Source organism: Copadichromis virginalis, linkage group LG15 (assembly GCF_057382275.1).
Source record: "Copadichromis virginalis isolate Kocher_CV1m ecotype Utaka linkage group LG15, C_Virginalis_male_GT1.1, whole genome shotgun sequence".
Taxonomy (NCBI): domain Eukaryota; kingdom Metazoa; phylum Chordata; class Actinopteri; order Cichliformes; family Cichlidae; genus Copadichromis; species Copadichromis virginalis.
This window is the reverse complement of record NC_140632.1, coordinates 42,235,396-42,252,568: the sequence shown is the minus strand read 5'-3', so window position 1 is coordinate 42,252,568 and position 17,173 is coordinate 42,235,396. Positions and strand designations below refer to the sequence as shown.

The following is a 17,173-nucleotide window of genomic DNA, read 5'->3' as shown; positions in this document are numbered from 1 at the left end:
TTGGTCTTCTAGACATATAGCATGTCGCAATATCGTGAACAGGTTGCCTGCAATTTTGCGTGTACTAGAAGAGATCTCATCAGAGAACAATGCACAGAGAGCTGTAGAAGCAAAGGGCATTCTGGTTCAAATGGATCTGAATTTTGTTGGTTGCCTTGCACTCTTCAGAAAAGTATTGAGTGATTCTATTATGGTTTATTACCGAACTGAATCCTTTTTTGATGACCTGTGGACTGATATTGTAGAAACGTGAAAAAAGTGGCATTTCAACCCAACACATCCCAAAACGATCAATACAGAAAGCAAGAAAACTTCATGATTCTCTCGTTAATTCTACCCTTGGACAGCATGCAGACCCAGACAGCAAACAAATGTTCAGAATCCAAGTATTCTACCCAGTTATAGATTGTATGATGGGAGAAATGGAAAGACGCTTTTCTAGGCTGAACTGTAATATTATGAAAGGTGTTCAGGCATTAAATCCATCAAGTGGCACATTTTTGAGAGAGGAGGATGTACTACTTCTTGCCCGTGCTTATGACTCCAATACTGACGATCTGAAGCATGAAGTACCTCAGATTAGGCGAGTCTTAGAAAGACTTGCAAAGAGTGATGAAACAGTTCCTACCACTCTCCTACAGTTTGTGAGTTTCTTGGAGTCATATAATGATGTGTTTTTTGAACTGTTCCGGCTGTGCAAAATAGCTGTAGTGTAGCCTGTCAGCAGTGCATCTTGTGAAAGGACCTTTCTCTGCTTTGAGGATAATTAAAAACTATTTACGATCAACTATGACAGAGGAAACACTGTCCAATCTGTCTATACTCAGTATTGAATCCAAACACACAAAAGCATTGGATTTGGATGAGTTTGTCAGACGGTTTGCTAATCAACATGGAAATCGCCGCATTCAGTTGTTGTAGACACAGTATTCTTCAACGTGGCCTAATGTAATGAAAAATAAACTTTAATTCAATTCAATTCAATTCAATTCAATTTTATTTATATAGCGCCAAATCACAACATAAGTTGCCTCAAGGCGCTTCATAGATACAGAGAAAAACCCAACAATCATATGACCCCTATGAGCAAGCACTTTGGCAACAGTGGGAAGGGAAAACTCCCTTTTAACAGGAAGAAACCTCCAGCAGAACCAGGCTCAGGGAGGGGCGGGGCCATCTGCTGCGACCGGTTGGGGTGAGAGAAGGAAGACAGGATAAAAGACATGCTGTGGAAGAGGGACAGAGGTTAATAACAGATATGATTCAATGCAGAGAGGTCTGTTAATACATAGTGAGTGAGAAAGGTGACTGGAAAGGAAAAACTCAATGCATCATGGGAATCCCCCGGCAGCCTACGTCTATTGCAGCATAACTAAGGGAGGATTCAGGGTCACCTGGTCCAGCCCTAACTATATGCTTTAGCAAAAAGGAAAGTTTGAAGCCTAATCTTGAAAGTAGAGATAGTGTCTGTCTCCTGAATCCAAACTGGAAGCTGGTTCCACAGAAGAGGGGCCTGAAAACTGAAGGCTCTGCCTCCCATTCTACTTTTAAATACTCTAGGAACAACAAGTAGGCCTGCAGAGCGAGAGCGAAGTGCTCTAATAGGGTGATATGGTACTACAAGGTCATTAAGATAAGATGGGGCCTGATTATTTAAGACCTTGTATGTGAGGAGCAGGATTTTGAATTCAATTCTGGATTTAACAGGAAGCCAATGAAGGGAAGCCAAAAAGGGAGAAATATGCTCTCTCTTTCTAATCCCTGTCAGGACTCTTGCTGCAGCATTTTGGATTAACTCAAGGCTTTTCAGTGAGTTTTTTGGACTTCCTGATAATAATGAATTACAGTCGTCCAGCCTGGAAGTAATAAATGCATGAACTAGTTTTTCAGCTTCACTCTGAGACAGGATATTTCTAATTTTAGAGATGTTGCGCAAATGGAAGAACGCAGTCTTACATATTTGTTTAATATGTGCGTTGAAGGACATGTCCTGGTCAAAAATGACTCCAAGGTTCCTCACAGCGTTACTGGAGGCCAAGGTAATGCCATCCAGAGGCCATAAGAAGATCATTTGTAACCTTCACTAAAGCTGTTTCTGTGCTGTGATGAGCTCTGAAACCTGACTGAAACTCTTCAAATAAACCATTCCTCTGCAGATGATCTGTTAGCTGTTTGACAACTACTCTTTCAAGGATTTTTGATATGAAAGGAAGGTTGGAGATTGGCCTATAATTAGCTGAGACTGCTGGGTCTAGAGATGCTTTTTGAGTAAAGGTTTAACTACAGCCAGCTTGAAGGCCTGTGGTACATAGCCGATCATTAGAGATAGGTTGATCATATTTAAGATCGAAGAATTAATTAATGGCAGGACTTCTTTGAGCAGTTTTGTAGGAATGGGGTCTAAAAGACACGTTGATGGTTTGGAGGAAGTAATTATTGAAGTTAACTCAGAAAGATCAATTAGAGAAAAAGAGTCTAACTTAACATCAATGGTACTAAGAGTAGCTGTAGATAATATTACATCTGTGGGATGATTATTGGTAATTTTTTCTCTAATGATTAAAATTTTATTTGTGAAGAAGTTCATGAAGTCATTACTAGTTAACGTTAAAGGGATTGTTGGCTCACAAGAGCTCTGACTGTTTGTCAGCCTGGCTACAGAGCTGAAGAGAAACCTGGGGTTGTTCTTATTCTTCAATCAGTGATGAATAGTAAGATGTTCTGGCTTTGCGGAGGGCTTTCTTATAAAGCAGCAAACTATTTCTCCAGGCTAAATGATGATCCTCTAAATTTGTGACACGCCATTTCCTCTCCAGATTACGAGTCATCTGCTTTAGGCTACGTGTTTGAGAATTATACCACGGAGTCAGGTACTTCTGATTAGAGACCTTAGTTTTCACCGGAGCTACAGTATCCAGAGTCGTACGTAGTGAGGAGGTGAAATTATTAACAAGATAATCGACCTCTGTTGGGGTAGCGTTCAGATAGCTGCTCTGCTCTATGTTGGTACAGGGCATTGAAGATGATAACAGTGGGTGGATTATATTCTTAAACTTAGTTACAGCGCTTTCAGAAAGACATCTACTTTGATAAAGTCTACTCTCCACTGCTGTGTAATCAATTATTGTAAATGTAAATGTTATCAGGAAATGATCAGACAGGAGAGGGTTTTCAGGAAACACTGTTAAAAGTTCAGTTTCTATGCCATATGTTAAAACAAGATCTAGAGTGTGATTAAAGTGGTGGGTGGGTTCTTTTACATTTTGAGAGAAACCAATTGAGTCTAATAACAGATTAAATGCCATGTTGAGGCTGTCATTTTTAGCATCTACATGGATGTTAAAATCACCCAAAATAATTATTTTATCTGAGCTCAGAACTAAATTAGATATAAAGTCTGAGAAATCAGACAGAAACTCTGTGTAAGGCCCAGGTGGACGATAGATGATAACAAGTAAGACTGGTTTCTGAGTTTTACAGCTGGGGTGGACAATGTTAAGCATCAGGCTTTCAAATGAATTAAAAGTCTGTCTTGGTCTTTCATTAATTAATAGGCTGGTGTGAAAAATTGCTGCCACACCGCCCCCTCGGCCTGTGCTTCGAGGTTTCTGGTAGTTAGAATGACTCGGGGGTGTTGATTCATTTAAACTAACATAATCATCCTGCTGCAACCAGGTTTCTGTAAGGCAGAGTAAATCGATTTGTTGATCAATTATCAAGTCATGTACTAACAGAGACTTGGAGGAGAGAGACCTAATATTTAATAATCCACATTTCACTGTTTTACTCTTTGGTTCAGATGTGGATACTTTATTGTTCTTTCTTTGTAATTGTTTATGTTATAATAAAGTTTATAATAAAGTTCTATCTTATCTTATCTTATGTTTAAGTTGTTTATTGCTGGTTTTTAGTTTGTTTTTTGTCTGTTTGGGAGCTGACACAGTCTCTATGGAGATGTGTTTTTGGGGGGGGGGGGGGGGGGGGTAGCAGGAGGAGAGAAGCTGCAGAGAGGCATGTAAGACTGCAACTCTGTGGACGCGGAGCATTTTCCGACAAAAACGCCATTTTCAAATTTAAGTACTTGACTAGTGAATCCTGATGGTGAAAACTGTTTTTTTCATATATTTTGTTCAGTGTTTTCTGTTAAGTGCAGATTTCTGACCTTTTGGTGTAAATGTAAGGATGTAATACACTTTTGAATGTATTTCCAACATAAAAAGAGTTTGAAACTTAATTAAAAATACAAGTCCAACTTAATCCACCTTGTATTGTGTAGGTTTCTGGATTTTGTACTTATTGGGATATATGCTTATTTGTTGTATAGGCTATGAACTGAAATATTTAGTTATTTCGGCTAATGCCAAAAAGAATGTTAGACTACGCTATATTAAACAAAAATTGATGTATTTTGACTATATATGGCATGTATTAGAAAACGTAGCACCTGCAAATGTGTAAAGAAATGGCTTCGACTTTGCCACCCTATCTGATCTCCATGCCACCCCAAAAATTTTTCTCTAGATCCGCCCCTGCCAGGATGAGGCGTACGAGTCCTGCGTCCATCTCCTGGTGGAGCGTTTGGTCAACAGCGAAAATGCAACCGTTTTTTGTTACGGGCAGACTGGATCAGGCAAGACGTACACACTGGGTGGAAGGAGCCAGCGAGTTCTCACTCGCTTTTGCGCATGCACAGGACTGGAATGTAAGCATTTTCGGCCGTTTCAATGTGGACGCACAACTCTGTGAAAACGACTGAAAATGCTAGTGTGGACGCGGAGCATTTTCCGACAAAAACGCCATTTTCAAATCTATCTGGGCTAGTGTGGACATAGCCTGAGGCTCATCGAAGGCACCATCTCACCTGAAAACAGTCTATCAGAGGGTCAGCACATCTGATGGACTGGTACAGGAAACCCACAGCACTGGGACCACCTTGGAACCAGCACGAGTGCTTTGGGTTTACTGGGCATTCTGGGTTTTGGAAAAAGCTTTGAGTGGTCAAAAAACCCACACACAAAAACAGGATTAAATTTATTACATTTTACCTATGTAGCACCAAATCACAACAACAGTCCCTTTACATTGTAAGGTAGAGGCCCTGCAATAATACAGAGGAATCCCACAATCCTGTTAAAAGGGAGCTTTTCCTTCCCACTGTCATAGGGGTCCTGTGGAAGAAAGGGGGGGGGGGGGGTCATTTGCTCCTGATGGAGGGAGCCTCTGTTTACTACACAATAATAAAATGTAGGGCTAGTGTTACATCAGGCTTTTCTGGGTTAAACATTTCCATCTTTTTTCCTGTGAAGTTTGTTAAAACTACACGACTGATCGACGAGAAACAGTTGGGCTGATGACTGATGACAGTAGGAGGTGTGTAAGTGTGCATTACAGCAACACTTCAGAAGAAGTGAGCGTGCTCCACACTGGTTCTGTGTGAACCTATGGGAATCTGTAAATCTGCTCCTTAACGTGATTAGTTGTGGCTATCTTCTCGAGGTACACATTGGATATTTGTTGTTTCGTCCTGGTTAGTGGCTCTGACACTCACTAGTCCTTGGCCTCCTTCCTTCTTATAACCCACCACAAGGTTCAGTACTTAGTCCTTTACTTTTTATACTGTATTTAAACTAATTAGAATGTCTTGATTTAAATACCACTGTGTTTGTCAGTGAGGAAATCCTGGATCAGCTCCTGGGTACTGTAAAGGTATAAAAACTGTTTCTTATAAATGGGTTATTATAAAATTTAAGAACATCCACTATCCATTTGGAAATCAACCAATAAATCATAATAGTAAATTCAGCATAAACAATGTTGAAACTGATGATGGATCCAAAACTAAAGTTCATAGGTGTATTGTTAGATTGTAAATGAAGTTGCCCCCCACCCCCACCCCATGAAACACATCTTAACAGTTTTTTTTCTAAGAAAAAAACTTTATTACACAAAGAGGACTTGTAAATATGGATTGTCTTTAAAAACTGTACTGTATTGTATGTAGCTCCATACTTGCTCTACTGGGTCAACAGGGGGGGATTAACATAAAACAATGACAAACTCAGTATGTTTAAAAGAAAGCAGTAAGAATAGTGTACAAAGCAAGGAGTGGCGATCCCAGCACCCCACTGTTCATTCTTTAATAACATTTTATGAATCAAAAGATTTTAAAATGATACGATGATGTTATTACCATAGAGAGGGATTTGAGGGTCTCTCTGGTTACAGTGTTACTTAAGAACTCCAATAATTTGGATAAAAGGCAGACGATGGATGCCACTGTGGAGTGTCCATGCTTTGGTTTTAGGCTGCTTCTCCACAGACGTCACACATTTACTGCTTATGTCCAGAGTGGGTTTGCAGATGGTTTATTAAGTATCTTTTATGAGTAAAGGCCTTTCCACACTGACCACAGCTGAACTGTTTAACCCCACTGTGGGTGAGCTGATGTCTCCGTAGGTTAGTAATCAGCGTAAAGGCCTTTCCACACTGACCACAGCTGAATGGTTTAATTCCACTGTGGAGGAGCTGGTGATTTTTTAAATCACCTTTCTGACTAAAACACTTTCCACACTGATCGCAGCTGAATGGTTTAACCCCACTGTGGGTAAACTGGTGTCTTTTCAATTCACCCATCTCAGTAAAGGCCTTTCCACAATCCCCACAGATGAATGCTTTAACCCCACTGTGGATGAGCTGATGTCTTTTTAAGCTCCTGTGGCTAACAAAACCTTTTCCACACTCCTCACAGCTGAAAGGCTTAATGTCACTGTGGGTGAACTGGTGTGTTTTTAAATCATCCCTGCGAGTGAAACACTTTCCACACTGATCACACTTGAATGGTTTAACCCCACTGTGGATCAGCTGGTGTTTCTTTAAGATCCCACTGAAAGCAAAACCCTTTCCACACTGCTCACAGGTGAATGCTGTAATTCCACTGTGGATGAGCTTATGTGTTTTTAATTTACTCGGGCAAGTAAAAGACTTTCCACACTGCTCACAGGTGAATGGTTTAACCCCACTGTGGACAAACTGGTGTCTTTTCAAATCACCCTTCTCTGTAAAAGCCTTTCCACACTCGCCGCAGACAAATGCTTTAATTCCACTGTGGGTGACCTGGTGTCGTTTTAATTTACTAATGCAAGTGAACGCCTTTCCACACTGATCACAGATGTATGGTTTAACTCCACTGTGAGTGAGCTGATGACTGTTTAAATCACTCATCTCATTAAAACTCCTTCCACACTGACCACAGCAGAATGGTTTAACCCCACTGTGGATGAGCTGGTGTCTCTGTAACTTACTAACGCAGGTAAAACCCCTTCCACAGTGGTCACAGCTGAATGGCTTAACCCCACTGTGGACGAAGTGATGCTGTTTTAAATCACTCTTCCGAATAAAACACCTCCCACACTGCTCACAGCTGAATGGTTTAACCCCACTGTGGATGAGCTGGTGCTTTTTTAAATCACTCGACTGAGTAAAACCCTTTCCACACTGCTCACAGATGAAGGGTCTGTCCCCACTGTGGATGCGTTGGTGTCTTCTGAGGTGGTCCATCTTGGCGAAAGCCTTTCCACAGACGACACAACGATGCACTCTGTTTCCCTTTGCGGCTGGTGGGTGAGCTTTGTCAGGCCCACTGCAGTGCTGAGGTCTCTGGCCATTTTTTCCTCTTTGTTCCTGTAGTGACAGAAACTAATCTGTGAACCTGCAGTCCTGAGACAATGTCACTGAATTCATGTTAGCATGTGTATGAACCTGTCTCCTCACCGCTTGTGGAGAATCAATTTCTAAACTCTTCCTTTGCTCCTCCATCTCCTCCTGTTGGGATGGAAAAGATCATCATTGATAATCAAACACAATCCAAACACTTGCTGGCAGTTACCTTTAGACCATAAAGATATTGAACTCTGAAGCTGCATATTTTTATTTAATATGGATGCATTACTCATTGGTATTGATCAATTGTCAATTTGCATATCAGCAAGCCTGTTGTTAGGCAGTGGTGTGTTGATCTCCAGGGCCAGCAACAAGTCTGGTTCAGTCATTTGGCAGGTGTTGATAAACTGTGTGGGAGGAAGGATGAAAGACCCAAATGCAGGACTCACGGGAAACCAAGGCTACGTCTACACTAATCTGGACAAATTTGAAAACTGAAAACGTCCACACTATTGTTTTGAACAGTTGTGCATCCACACTAAAACGACTAAAAACAATTACTTTGTTGTACTGCGCATGCGTGAAACGTAAGATGATTCGACCTGCGTTATTTCTGTCTGCCGTTTATTTACTTTCCGGCTCTTTGAAATGTCTAGGAAAAGCATCAAGTTTTTTAAATGGACTAACAATGAGGTGGAGTTGCTGCAAGTAACACAAAAGTACAAAGTTGCAAAAGTGAGTGAGAATTAAAGAATTTGAAGAAAAGCTATCTGGAGCATGTCCGAACTGATATTAATCTTTGATATGGCTGTCAAAATTGAGAGCAAACAAAATAACTGCTGTACAATGCCGTCCGCCATCTTGGTTGAATTGGTCACATGAATGCATCACATGACTAAAATTCGTCATCGTTTTCAAAAGGCCTGCGTTTTCGCAGGGCACACTGCGATGCAAAACCAGCGTTTTCAAATGTATCCACTTTGGAAAGCGTTTTCAAAAAGGTCAGTTTTCCTTGACCAAAAACACTGTCTCAGTGTAGACGGAAGGCCAAAATGGAGAGAAAAGACACGTTTTCAAACGAAAAGGCATTAGTGTGCACATGGCCCAAGGAGTAACTAAGGGAGGCAGCTTTAGTGGCTGTACGAAACCCGAACATTAACACGAGAAAACTGACCAAAAACTAGAAACAATGAACTACAGCAGAAACTGGGAAACTCGAACTGGGAATCACAAGATGCACGGAGGAAACCCACAGCACTATGAGGGAACATGATGGTGCGATGCGACAGACAGACAGATGAAAACACAGGAACGGAACCAGAAAGAAAAACAAATAGTCCAGAAGGCCGCGGCAGTGCAGATACAGTTCAGGGGCCGACCGCGTGGAAAGTGGTAGGGGCGAAGGCGAAGTGGGTCTGGAGGCCAACCTTGCGGAAAGCAGCGGCGGCGTACTGGAAGCAGCTCCGGAGGTCGACTGCGTGGGAAGAGGCGACAACGCCACAGTTCAGGAGGCCACCTTTGATGGCGAAGATCCTTGGCCAATAGATCCTGAGTACGACGATGGCAAAGGAGGGCCTTTTCTGGAACCCAATGAAGAAGATGACGGAGACAAAGAGCTTCAGGTGACTTGGATGGCAGCCATCGTTGGTGTGGTTTGGAGGATTGTGGGCATCAATGTAGTTTGGTGGATGGCCAAAATCGGTGTGATTTGGCGGATGGACGAGGATGTGCTGGCCTAATCCGACGTGGACGTATCCAGAGAACAACACTAAACACTGGTCACCAACCCAGGACCATGACAGGTACAGCAAAATCAAAATGAACCGACCCAAAATGCCTCGAGGAGCTCCAATGTATGCCCAGTCGAGTGCTGTTGTGTTATCATTGTTTTTGTTTAAAACTGCGGGCTGCGTGGGCCTGATGTGGTTACACTTTATATTCACACGCTACTCCTAAATGCATTTCTATTGCAGGTCTGTTTGTAGTCGCACATGTGGGTGAAACACGTTTACATCATTTAATGCTACAGAGCCATCCATTAAGATAAGATAAGATGACCTTTATTAGTCCCACAGGTGGGAAATTTGTTTTGTTACAGCAAAAGTGCAAAGTTATGTAGCAGAAATTAGAAAACACTGGAATGCAATAAAATACAATAGAATAAAATATAAATACAAATACTATATACAACTGAGTGGGAAAATACAAAAATACAACTTCGTCAGAAGAAGAATTGCACATATAGTAGTCTTATTGCACATGTGAGGGTTTGATCAGCTGCAAAAGTCTTTATTGTGGAGTCTGACAGCAGTGGGGAGGAAAGACCTGTGAAATCTCTCCGTCCCACACCGTGGGTGCCGCAGTCTCCCACTGAAGGAGCTGCTCAGTGCTGTCAGAGTCTCCTGCATGGGGTGGGAGATGTTGTCCAACAGGGATGACAGCTTAGCCACCTTTCTCCTGTCACTCACCACCTCCACTGGGTCCAGAGGGCATCCTAGAACAGAGCTGGCCCTTCTGATCAGCCTGTTCAGTCTCTTCCTGTCCCCAGCAGAGATGCTGCTGCCCCAGCAGACCACACCATAGAAGATGGCTGAGGCCATCACAGAGTCATAGAAGGTCTTCAGGGGTGGGCCCTCCACTCCAAACGACCTGAGTCTCCACAGCAGGTACAGCCTGCTCTGCCCTTTCCTGTAGAGGGCGTCTGAGTTATGAGTCCAGTCCAGTTTGTTAAATGAAGCATCAAAGAATTTCTGTGGAGAATTTTTGTACTCCACTTATTCGAAGTACTCAATGAATCGTTGCAGCCCTAATCCAATCTCTCTGTTCACATGAGATCCAGCGATATCTAGCTACACCTTATCATCCACTCCATCTCGCTTTGAGTGCTCAGATAGAGTAGAAAAGCACTATATAAGAACCAATCCATTTACCATTTACCATCTCCAACCTTTCATCCCGGTTGAACTAAGGCAAAGGTTATTTCATTTCATGTCTTCATGTCATTTTAGCACAATCCGCTTTAAACCAGTTAGAGGAACACTTTCTCAGTAATTTACTCAGTACAACTGTTTTATGAAATCATACATTTTTAAAGTCAGACATCAGCGTGACCTGTGTGTCCAAAATGTTTCTCCCACGGAAAATGTCCAGATGAACAGAATCAACTCTCTGAGGTCAGCTGAGATGAAGGTGGCTCACATTATATCACAGACTGTTTCCCTCCCCAGGACTGCTTTGAGACAACTGACTGGCAGATATTTGAGAATGCCGCTCATAGCAACATCAATGAACTCACAGACTCTGTCATTGGATATATTGATAAATCTATAGACGATATCATCACCAAAACCACCGTCTGCAAATATACAAATCAGAAAGTCTAGGTAATTAAAGACAATCATACTAAGGTCAAGGCGTGAACCTCTGCCTTTACCTCAGGGAATCCTGACGCATATAAAGACAACAAGGAGCAGATCCTCTACCCTCAGGAGGACAGTGAGGCTATAACTGCATCCCAGGCTGGGTTCTCAGGGCGTGCGCCGACCAGCTGGCAGGGGTGTTCACCAACATCTTCAACCTCTCCCTGAGACAGTCAGTGGTCCTCACATCCTTCAAAACATCCACTGTCATTCTTGTCCCAAAGAAATCAGCGGTCTCCTGTCTGAATGACTACCGCCCTGTTGCACTGACATTGTCATTATGAAGTCCCTCGAGCGGCTAGTCAAAGGTCACATCTGCTTCTCCCTCCCTGACAGGCTGGACCCTCTTCAGTTCGCCTAACTACAGAGGATGCCATCGCCCTAACAACGCACACCAACCTCACTCACCTGGAAAAAAAAAAACATGTTCAAGAATGCTCTTCATCGACTACAGCTCGGCTTTTAACACCATCATCCCCTCAAAACTTGCCTCGAAGCTCGTCGACCTTGGGCTGGGAACACCCATCTGCAGATGGATTCTGAACTTCCTCACGAACAGGCCCCAGGTCGTGAGAGCAGGTAAGCACACCTCCTCATCACATCCTAAACACAGGAATGCCACAGGGATGTGTGCTTAGCTCCCTCCTTTATTCCCTGTTCACACACACGATTGCGTTGCTAAACATAAGTCCAACACCATTATCAAGGTTGCGGATGACACAACCAGGCCTCATCACAGGCAACGATGAGATGGCCTATCGAGAGGAGGTGATAGCGCTGTACAAGTGGTGTCTGGAAAATAACCTGACTCTCAACATCAGCAAAACAAGGGAAATGATAGTGGACTACCAGAAACGACCAGTCAGGGAACACCAGTCCATCAACATCAACAGTGTCGAGGTCGAAAGTGTCACCAACTTTAAATTCCTTGGAGTCTACATCACTGAGGATCTCTCCTGGACCCTTCACACAGACATTGCTATCAGGAAAGCTCACAAGCGACTCTACTTTCTGAAAATCACTACAGAGGGTGGTGAAGGCAGCAGAGCACATCACTGGCATGAGGCTTCCTGCCATTCAGGCAGGGCTCGCAAAATCGCTAGCCCAACATCCCGGGGCTAGCGATTTTTCCAGTCGGGCTACCAAAATCTATCTCTGCCCTGCCCGTCGGCCTATCGTAGGAAGGAAAAATATATGTCAATGCTTTTGCATTCTTTCGGAAATGTAGCTGGGTAATTATGTCATTGGCATCGGTGAGCCACTGTCAATATGTGACATATTGAAATCGCTTTTGAATTTGCGCTTGTTTTTTGCTTTCACTTTGCAATCGCGCGAACTGTGTATAGAACTGTGTATAGAGAGCGACAGCACTGATTGGTGAGTGATCATAGCAGCATTATATTAATGCTGCTATCCTGTATATATTGTACATACTATTGTTTGAGTACTTACGATTGGTTTTTTTTGTTTGTTTTTTTGTTTTTTTCTGCGGGATTTGATTCCCTGCCGTTGTAGTGTGTTACTGATGGTGACCTTTGTTACTTTGGTCCCAGCTCTCTGCAGGTCATTCACCAGGTCCCCCCGTGTGGTTCTGGGATCTTTGCTCACCGTTCTCATGATCATTTTGACCCCACGGGATGAGATCTTGCGTGGAGCCCCAGATCGAGGGAGATTATCAGTGGTCTTGTATGTCTTCCATTTTCTGATGATTGCTCCCACAGTTGATTTTTTCACACCAAGCTGCTTGCCTATTGTAGATTCACTCTTCCCAGTCTGGTGCAGGTCTACAATACTTTTCCTGGTGTCCTTCGAAAGCTCTTTGGTCTTGGCCATGGCGGAGTTTGGAGTCTGACTGTTTGAGGCTGTGGACAGGTGTCTTTTATACAGATGATGAGTTCAAACAGGTGCCATTCATACAGGTAACGAGTGGGGGACAGAAAAGCTTCTTACAGAAGACGTTACAGGTCTGTGAGAGCCAGAGATTTTCCTTGTTTGAGGTGACCAAATACTTATTTTCCACCCTAATTTACGAATAAATTCTTTACAAATCCGACCATGTGAATTCATGGATTTTTTTTTCACATTCTGTCTCTCACAGTTGAAGTGTACCTCTGGTGCAAATTACTGACCTCTGTCATCATTTTAAGTGGGGGAACTTGCACAATCGGTGGCTGACTAAATACTTTTTTGCCCCACTGTAAGATTTTCTGGAGGACAGACATTTGTTTAGAACTCTTAAAGATGTCGAAGAAGCTCCTTTAAGCAATTACTGTGATGTTCCTCCACCTCCAAAGAAATGTCAGAAGGAGTCCGAACCACAAAAGAAGCACGTATTCTCGGACAAGTAGTTGCAGGAGGTGAGCTGGCTTCAAACAAATGATGAACGCACAGAGACGTGGTGCAGGATGTGCCGTGAAAATCCCACTCTAGCGGACAAAAACACTGCCTTTTATATGGACGCAAACGCACGTTGCAACTTCTTATCTGGTGCGCGTCTTTTATTTTGACAGCGAATGCGCACATGCGGACCACTTATGTGCACCCGTGTAAATAACATAATGTTCTGCCGGATGTGTTGTTGGTTTTCCCTCGATTTCTGAGTCGACAAGCGCCTTTGTTACTGGGACCAGTCATTTTAAGAAAGGCCCCCATTAGAACCCATGAGAAATGCAAGAAATGCATTATTGCTCAGTCTGCAATATCTTTCCCAGAACAAACACCAATTGCAAAAGGAACAGCGTACTATGTTGCAAAGAGTGAACTACCACTGGGAAAATTTAGCAGTCTTTGCAAACTTCAAAAAGCAAACGTCCTTGATCTTGGTTCCACTTGCCTCTTACCCGTGACTTCAGTGGAAATTTCAAATTCAGGATCTGACAGAGACTGATTCATGTCCTACACAGTTTTTACAAGTTCATAGAAATGTCTGTTCAATTAGAACCAAGTATTTAAGTTGATGATTGTAATTTTTATACAATGTTGTAATTTGTGTTTCAACAATTGTTTTGATTAATGTTTTGTTTCCTTTACAATCTTATACTTTAATGTATAATATTGTAAAGGAAACAAAATGGGAAACAAAACATCAATCAAAAAATTGCTACCTTTTTTATTCGGGCTACTTAAATTTATTTTGGGCTACCAAAAACTGAAGAGTCCCTGCCCGAAGGGCTACCAGGGATTTTGAAATTTTGCGAGCCCTGCATTCAGGACATTTATCTCCAGCGGTACCACCATAAAGCACACAGCATCATCAAGGACCACAGCCACCCAGCACATCAGCAGTTCTCCTTGTTACCATCTGGCAGACGTTACAGGAGTCTGTCTGCTTAGACTACAAGACTTAAAAACTGTTTTTACCACCAAGCCATACGACACCTGAACCACATCTCACACACTACACACCACAGGATGCACACAGAAGCTGTCCTAAAGTTGCTCAAGTACATTCTACATTCTGCACTGGTCACTCACTTTATCAGTAATCACAAAAAAAAAACAAAACCTCATTCTCCGTACTGTACTGTACTAACTGCCACTTTTAATCTTGTACTGCTCAAATCTGTACTGCTGCTCACTCCTGACACTTTATCTTATGTGCAATTATATTGTTTCCACACTTGAAGAGGGAATGCCAGGAATCGTGAACCTTGTAAACAGGTTCTATTTATGGTAAAATGGTAAATGGCCTGTATTTATATAGCGCTTTACTAGTCCCTAAGGACCCCAAAGCGCTTTACATATCCAGTCATCCACCCATTCACACACTGATGATGGCAGCTACAGTGTAGCCACAGCCACCCTGAGGCGCACTGACATAAATAGAAAAAAAATCAGCTCTGTAGCAAATCTAAAAACAAAATGGAAACTATAAGTCATCCCAACATCCTCAGACACACAAACATAATCAGATAAATCACATTACGTAACAAATGCCTATTATTAAAATATAATTATGAGTTATAATTGCCTATTTCAAATATCCCAGCTCGTCCAACATCAACATGGTTTAATTCTCTGGGTTGATTAATAAAAATTATGTTTTCCTGCCACAAATGAAATTGAAAACACTACAAAATCCCACAAAGTCTTAAAGGACCTTAGAGCTACTTCCTGACCAACCTATCGGCCCCACAGAGCAAACTCAGCCCTGGACAGACATTGAACAACAAGCATGCAAACAGCAAGATCACCACAATAAAACTCCATGTTTCACCAACATTACACACCCTCAGCTCTAACAGCTTGGACCAATGACTCAGTGTTACAGCGCCTCAGGAGAACAGCACCAACATCAACACCGACACTGGTTGAGAACTTACTGAACCTCGTAATAATCAGGACAGAAACACAGATCAAACAATAACCTTTCCAGAATTATTAGAAACCACAGAGCTTGGATGAATCTTTAATGAATCAGTACAAAGTAAGTCGACAGTGAGACAGCTGCAACCTGTGTGTTTTACAAAGTAAGAGGCAAACACAAACATGTGACTGAGGTCATGTAAAAGAAGAGTGTGTGCGCCACGTGGGTGAACATGTGGTCACTGGGAACAAAGAGCATGTTCAGTGGGAGCCTTCAGTCACGCTGAGGGTGAATTAAACAAACGCTGTTCAGCTTCCAGGAAGGTTATCAGTTAGCATGCAGGACCAAACGTTAGCCACTGACTGTGAAATACACCAACCCGCACACTGCGGTCATCAGGGTTAAAGGTCACATTCACACCGAGTCGTGCGTGCATATATTAGACCTGTGCTATTTGTGCTGCGGTGATGTGTTACCATCTGTCTGCAGAGCTGGATCCTGTCAGTTGGTACAGGAAGCCCACAGTCCTTTGTTAGCAGAGGGAGCACTGTGTGCTAACGGGTGGTGCTGCTGGTGTTCACTGCTGTGCAGCTGAGAGCAGACTCCATCAGCTCTGCAGGCTGTGCATGAAGCTGTAGGAGCCACAGCAGTGCTGTCACCTCAGAGACTGGACAGTAGTGATTAGTGATGCGCGAATCATGAACAAATCGTTCAATACTCGAGAATCACTTTACTGACTCATGAATCATGATTCACAGGCCCAACTGACTCACTGACTCATCCCTGTTGCTGTTAGCAGCAATGTATCTAGCTTATAATTAAAATTGTGGAGAAAAACACAACATCCAGTATCTTAACAAAAAAAAATCTGCTCTGAACTGGAAGAAAAAACCCTGAGTAGAAGCTCACATCAAGAAAATAGCTTCTCGGTTCACAGTAGCATCGCTCTGCTAACATGCTAACAGCACATTTGAGCTACTTACCCCCTCCCTTCCTGTGCTGAATCATAAGCGTAAGCGAATCACTCAGGACTCACTAACCCCCTCCCTCCTGGCTCACAGCTTCTTCTTCTTCTTGGTGGCAACCAATGTTAAGGCGCATTACCGCCCTCTGGCTCACAGCTCAGTGGACATTTAGATGAGAAAATATATATTTAACACATTTAAGGAAAATGCTAATAAAATAAAAATAAACCTCTGTCGCCTCTGTCAGTGCGCCCCAGGGTGGCTGTGGCTACAATGTAGCTGCCATCACCAGTGTGTGAATGTGTGTGTGAATGGGTGGATGACTGGATATGTAAAGTGCTTTGGGGTCCTTAGGGACTAGTAAAGCGCTATATAAATACAGGCCATTTACCATTTACCATAAACAAAAGAAATGTTTATTAAGCAATTTTAATAGGAAATTGCTTAATTTTAGAAATGTTTTTGCTCTTTTTTGCTCTATAAAATAGTTGGTTTTTTTTTTTTTTTAGAATCATTCATCTTAGCAGTAGGATTTACATGAAAAGAGAAAGAAATTAAGTTTGAGTGAAAATGTAAATTTTTTGCACTCTCTGGTCAACTGACTCTGTGAATCAATGGACTCAAAAACCCGATTCACTTTGGTGAGTGACTCATTAAATCCGATTCAGTAACAAGAATCAAATTTACCATCACTAGTAGTGATGTGTCGATCGCAAACGAAATGGCTCGTGAACGACACAAGCCGGCTCCTTATCGCAAGCCATGTTTTGTTTTTTTCCTTTCTCTCACCCTCTCTCCACTTTTTTTCCGCTTCACTCCACATG

At 42.5% G+C, this 17,173-nt stretch overlaps 1 protein-coding gene across 2 annotated transcripts; it reads right to left on the bottom strand.

The window, feature by feature from the left end:
- Positions 1–1,799: 1,799 nt before the first annotated feature.
- Positions 1,800–16,402, bottom strand: LOC146693106 (uncharacterized). Of its 2 annotated transcripts, none has more exons than XM_085433469.1 (3): positions 16,368–16,402; positions 7,771–7,821; positions 1,800–7,680 (listed from the first exon to the last, which is right to left on the bottom strand). In XM_085433469.1, the coding sequence occupies exons 2-3, from the start codon at positions 7,813–7,815 to the stop codon at positions 6,331–6,333; spliced, it is 1,395 nt and encodes a 464-aa protein (XP_085289595.1). In that variant the 5' UTR covers positions 7,816–7,821; positions 16,368–16,402; the 3' UTR covers positions 1,800–6,330. The 2 variants fall into 2 exon arrangements, with proteins under 2 accessions (XP_085289595.1, XP_085289594.1); XM_085433468.1 differs by lacking the exon at positions 16,368–16,402 and adding an exon at positions 15,861–16,357.
- Between the last annotated feature and the right edge of the window lie 771 nt (positions 16,403–17,173).